The following is a 6,248-nucleotide window of genomic DNA, read 5'->3' on the forward strand; positions in this document are numbered from 1 at the left end:
AAAAAAAAAAAAAAAAAAAAAAAAAAAAAACTCACCAAGTACAAATTCCTTCCCCCTGGTTCCCCACCATTACCTCCTTCTTTGCCAAAAGTGCCTGCTTTGCCTGGGTGGCCTTGAGGGCTTGATAAGCTTTCCTCTTTTTCAGGAGATTTTCTGGAACCAAAGGGATCTTTTTTCTTTGCCTGATACAGAAAACTGTGATCAGCGATAATTTTTAGGAAATGAACATTCAATGGATTTCCAAACCAGTTCAATATTCTGCGGTTTCTAACTTCAGTCCCCCAAATGGACCCCCACATTCACTCGTCCCCAAATCCCCCAAAAGTCAAGAACCCCTTGTCGACTAGGTTGTATACATCAATGGAGCTTTTACTGCCACAGCCTTTCACAGGCGCTGACAGCGACGAGATTCTAGGAAAACCTCGTGGGGTTGGGGTAGGTGCAGATCCATCTGCAGGGTGAATACTGAGGCCAGGCTGGGGGAACTCAACTCTGGCATTCTCCAGCCTGCTGTCAGGCGCTGACAGCGACGAGATTCTAGGAAAACCTCGTGGGGTTGGGGTAGGTGCAGATCCACCTGCAGGGTGAATACTGAGGCCAGGCTGGGGGAACTCAACTCTGGCATTCTCCAGCCTGCTGTCTGGAAGTCAATCCTCGCCCCTTCGAGACTACTCGAAACCGCTCCTCCGCCCGCGCTAGCCCTACGGCTCCTCAGTCCTCACCCCCACCCTGTGTGATCTGGAGCCTTTTCTTATCTTACAGTCCGCAAGTATCCTTATTTTCCGCTACCGAGGCATAAACACCGTGGGCGGCACTGGATACTGGCGACCCCACTTCAGAGACTCGAAGCCCCAAATACTCACTCGGGCTCGGCCATCTTCCTAGTGCTGCCGCTACTGATCGTGCGCACCCCCACCACGTGGGGAAGGCAGGCACCGCTCTACGTTTACTTGACCATAGAGACGTGTATTCTACCTCACGCTGGATGACCCGGACAGTCGGCGCCCACTTAGCAGCAGTGAACCCCGGAAAAGAGGTCTTGCTACTCCTGATTCCTGCCAAAAGTTGCACAAAGCTTTCTTCGCACCCTTCCCAAGATTTTTAGAGCCCGTGTCGCTTTCAAAACCCAGCCCGCTTCACTTAAGATATATTCTCAACACCGGTGGCGTGGCTGGAAACAATGGAACGCTTCCGGCGAGGCACGGCTTCCGCTGTAGCGTCGCGCTGCACTTCCGGCGCGCGCAATGCCGCGCGACCTCCCGGGGGAGGGAGAGAGGGGCTCTGGCTTTGACTCACGGGTGGGTGGCGGTGTTTGTGGATGACTTAGAGAAGGTAGCTCCGATTCCCTCTGCTCGGCAACCGTCAGTAGGTCCTCGAGCAAGTTATTCAACCCTCTATACCTCGGTTTCCTTCTTATAAAATGGGTATAGTAATGGAGCCACCTAATAGCGTTAGAAGGATTATATAAGATCCCCTATTTAAAGCCCTTAGCACAGTGTCTGACAGTAAGCAGTCAGCACTATGTCAGTCATCATTACTGCTGGACCAGAAACTACAACTGCCTCCCTGCCATCTCAGAACCTTCCCCCATGTAGCTCTCACCGCCTGGAATATGCTTCCTTCTCTCCAGGTCTACATAAAACCCTGGAAAACAACTCATGTCCTGTCATCTCTAGGAACATCCACAGCAGCGCATCTCAAGCATTAGCATGAATAGGAGTCACCCGAGGATCTTGTCAAAATACAGATTTTTATTCAGGAGGCCGGGTAGGGGGGTTGATATTCTGCATTTTCGTTGTTGTTTTTGAGGCGGCTGACCCGTATGGCGATGGAACCCTGGACCTTAGTGTTACCAGCACCAGGTCTGAGTGAGCTAACCGGCCAGCCCGATATTCTGCATTTAGAACAGACTTCATCAAAGTCATGCCGGTGATGCTACACTTTGACTAGCAGGGCTCTAGAGTAGTCTCTTTCCTTTCTCTGAATTCCCTATATTGTTATTATTTCTTCCCCGTGATACTGGGAGGAGGGAGGCCATGCCTGCTTTGCTCATTACTGATCCTAAGGGTCTAGCGCCAGTTTCTCAGTCTTGACACTATTGATATTGATATTGGCTCAAGACATCATATTGGAATGTGCTATGTAACTAGTCCAATCAGAAAGATAGTGCCATGGACAGAGCTCACTACCTGATGAATAAATGTCAAAGGACAACACAGTCTTCAGAGTCACACACTGAAAGAGGGAGGCTCCTTCTCACTCAGCACCTTACTTTGTAAAGAGGCAAAATAGAAGGATCACCAAAGTGTAAGACATCCATTAAATAGTAAATAAGGAACAAAAATAAGTCAATATTTTGTGATTTCCTCTGTCTACAGATAAAAGGTTCTGTGGTACTGACAGTATTAAGGGGAACAGGAATTTCAGGTTTATTAACAATACTCTTGACTGAATAGGACTTTAGAGACCAGGATTCAGGAAGTAGTTATCCAAAGCCAGCAGATGGTGCTAGGAGAGTACTTATTCTCAGTGCCAAAGCCACTGCTCCACCAGACTGACCCAGAGAAAAAGAGATTGAGTCCTCCTTTTCAACCAAACGATTGTTTACTAACTGAAAATGTGTTTACTGAGCACTGAGCATGTGCCCTAGCACGGGACAAGATCCAAGATTTTTTTTTTTCAATAATTTTTTTCTTTCTAAAGTGGGGTTACTGCATGAGAATGAGGCATGGCCATTTACAGCCTCAAGAATTTTACTCTTTTTTAGCCTGTCCTCATATGGTTCTGTTCTTCTTAGCTGCTTCAGGTGTCCATCGTTAGGGAATGGTTAAATTAAAAAAAAAATTTTTTTTTTAAAAAGATGACCGGTAAGAGGATCTTAACCCTTAACTTGGTGTTGTCAGCACCACGGTCACCCAGTGAGCTAACCAGCCATCCCTATATGGGATCCGAACCCATGGCCTTGGTATTATCAGCACTGCACTCTCCCGAGTGAGCCACGGGCCAGCCCAGGGAATGGTTAAATAAATTATGGAAGACTATGCAATTGTATGCAGTGACGTAGATCTTCAAGTCCTGAAATCTCAGTGGTGAATGGTTTTCATTTTTTAGCCTGTCGACATTCATTCCCATTTTCTAACAGTATCCCATTCCTCTTGTGAACTGATCTTTTCCTCATCATGTATAATCTTGGGGGGAGGGGGGAGGGGATATCAAATCCAAATGCTTGCCCTCCCAATACTTACACTGAAGGGGTCTTTGAAAAATCCTTTTAACTCTTCTCAGGGGTATGATACCCTCAACTTAACAGGACTTTGAATCTTGAGCAGAGTGATGATAGAAGAAAGTAAATCTGAGGCAAGACTTTCAAGGATTTCTGCCTAATAAGACCTCCTGGAGTTTCCCTGTTCTTGTCTTTCTCAAGCCTGTTGGTTCTTCGACCTTCCCTTTAATCCTTATCTCCCTGTAAACATCCCTTTATGCTGCTTAACCAGAATCTCTGTTGCTTACAACCAAATAATCCTGACTATAATACTTCCAGACATTTGGTTATATTTGAAAAAAGCAAGATACAGAATAGGGTGTAAGAGAATGGTCCTAGGTTGTTTTTTGTTTTTGCTTTTTGGTTATAGATATATTTGTATGCAACAATTTTTGAAAGATAAAGTGTTGATGGGGGTTATTTCTGGGAACTGAGAGTGGGCTCTGGAATGGAAGGAAGACTGCCGTTTTGTTGTATGCCCTTTGCTTATCACACATGTATGAGTTTAAGAAAAAGGTCTCTAGGTAATTAGATTCTTGTGGTTTTAGAACCATGTGACTGTGATTTTAAAGACTCCTTTCAGGACTGACATTCTGTGGTTTTCCGAATTGACTCCAGGATCCTTTTCCTAACATATCCCTGAATAAGTCATTTCAGTATTGTCTGTACTTCTGGATTATTTAAAAAAAAAATTTTTTTTAAAAGATGACCGGTAAGGGTATCTTAACCCTTGACTTGGTGTTGTCAGCACCACGCTCAGCCAGTGAGCCAACTGGCCATCCCTACATAGGAACTGAACCTGTGACCTTGGTGTTATCAGCACTCTCCCGAGTGAGCCACAGGCCGGCCCTGGATTATTTCAAATTCTACTCTTTTTTTACTTAAGATAATTGAGCAATGCCTTCCATAAGGCAAAACCACTACACACAACTCACCCTAGAGGGAGCTCCGTCTGCCCCAATCTTCTGTCTTGGATTTTGATCCTTCTGGCAGTCTGCTTCATTTTGTTTCAAGTTTTCCTTGTTATGTCCTCAAGAGAGTGACAAGAGGTTACCAGGAAGCAGGTAGGAAAGAGGTTGGTATGAGAGCAGCAAGTTAGCCTGGAGTTGGGGAAGACAACATGGACAATAGCTTTTGATCCTGATGAAAAATAAGCATAAAGGAGCAAAAGTGGGAAAGAAAAGGGAGGGAACAGGTGAGGGGCCATAGCCTTTTGAGGGTCAAGGACAACACAGGAAAGCTAGGGTGGGAAGTAGACAGTGTATAGCAGGTAAGACCAAAAGCAAAACAGAAAAACCCAAACTTCAGAATCATTTCAGGGATAATCGAACATTAGCTTTTTAAAAAATTTTCCACACTTCTTCAGGAACACCTCACTTTGTACCCTAAGAAGTAGAGGGCCAGGACAAGTCTTGCCCTAGTTTATGGGAAAGGACACTGAGGCTGAGAGTAACTTGCATAAAGATAAATCTATGTGTTAGATGATGTACTGGAACCTATTTCCAAATTCTGCTGCCAAAGTCACTTTCTGTCTACCCAGTTGCGCCATTTTCCTTGACTTTCACAGAAATGATTATTTATTTATTTAATTTTTACTAAGGATCTTCTTCCTTTGCAAGTGTTTTAAAAGGCCAGACCCAGCACATGCCCAGGAGGAATACAGATTAGGTTTCCTATAAAGGTCTTTTACCTGCAGCAATGTAGACAGACTATTCATATTATAGAATCCACTTTATACTACAAATATGCTCCTATCGTTTGCATACGGACCAGATTTCTCCACATATTTAACATAAAACCCTTTATCTTCATTCTGGAAGTATTACGCTTTTTTCTCAAACATAACTCAGGAAACTGTACTAAGAACCAGGGCATAGAAATATAGATGGTAGCTCTCTACCAAGTGGCAGTCTAGAAGGATTTTAGTTTTTCTTTGTTTTTGTGGCTGGCCGATATGGGGATCTGAACCCGTGATCTTGGTGTTACCAGCATCACACTCTCCCAAGTGAGCTAACCGGCCAGCCCCAAAAAGGATTTTAGTATCCCATTTTCTTCTCTCTTGAATTTCAATCAGTTACCAAATGCAATGTGTTTAAGTGCTTGCTCCCCCTCTAGACTGAGCTCCTTGAAAGGAGAAATCATACCTGATCCACATGTCCCAATGTCTAGCACAGTGCCTATTACACAGTCAACTATTCAATAAATGGTGGTTAATGATCTCCATCTTCAGCTGGATACCCAAGGGGTCCTAAGTCAGTCTTGGAGAGCACACCCAAGGCTGAGACAAAGCCAGACTGTTGGGAAAGTAGAATAATTTAATCAGGCTCCCCTTGACTCAGGGCCAGTTGGGGGTGGTTCAGCGCATTCTCTGTAAACAGAGAATGGTGGAGTTAGTGCGCATGTGCGGCTTCACGGCTTGGCTGGCGACTTCCTCTGGCGACCGCAGCTCAGCCGGTGGCAATGCTCTCAAACCTATGGCTTCCAAGGACCTGTTTGCCAGTTACCTAGCTCAGAGACCTGTGTGTGAGGGGTCTCGTGACCCAGCCTGGAGTGTGAAGGGTTTGTGACCCAGTCTGGACAATGGGCTTGAGGGGTCTGTGAGCTCCAGACCCAGCCCTCGCTGGACAATTGGCCCAGTCAGCAGGATTAGAGGCAGATAAAAGAGCTGACAATTGGCCCAATCAGCAGGATTCCGACAGAGCCAGAGCACCACAACTGGTGTAGTCGTGTAGCTTTACACAGACCCTGAACCCAGGACCTAGCCCCTTGAGAACAGCACAGCTAGATCCCTGCCTGAGCACTGTTTTGGTGCCCTCAACCTGTGGAAGTTTCTTTCTTTTCCCTTGCCTTTCCCCCTAATAATCCACTGGCTACTTTCTCTGCATAAGTGCTAGGGCCCCTTTCCTGGAATGTGTCCTCCCATACACAGGATCTGTGTATGGAAATGCCTGGTCTTTCTTCTGGGCATGCCCCCAGGAAACAGAGA

General features: G+C 45.6%; 1 protein-coding gene across 1 annotated transcript in view; it reads right to left on the reverse strand.

Moving 5' to 3' along the window:
• Positions 1–1,148, reverse strand: part of RPL7L1 (ribosomal protein L7-like 1) — a 5,192-nt gene extending 4,044 nt beyond the window's left edge. Inside the window, exons 1-2 of the mRNA XM_008573184.1 lie at positions 864–1,148; positions 74–182 (exon numbers count right to left, since the gene is read on the reverse strand). Of these exons, the coding sequence (XP_008571406.1) occupies positions 74–182; positions 864–877 (123 nt within the window). The 5' untranslated portion in view covers positions 878–1,148. The remainder of the gene's footprint in view (positions 1–73; positions 183–863) is intronic.
• Between the last annotated feature and the right edge of the window lie 5,100 nt (positions 1,149–6,248).

Source organism: Galeopterus variegatus, unplaced genomic scaffold (genome assembly GCF_000696425.1).
Source record: "Galeopterus variegatus unplaced genomic scaffold, G_variegatus-3.0.2 Scaffold887, whole genome shotgun sequence".
Lineage (NCBI taxonomy): Eukaryota > Metazoa > Chordata > Mammalia > Dermoptera > Cynocephalidae > Galeopterus > Galeopterus variegatus.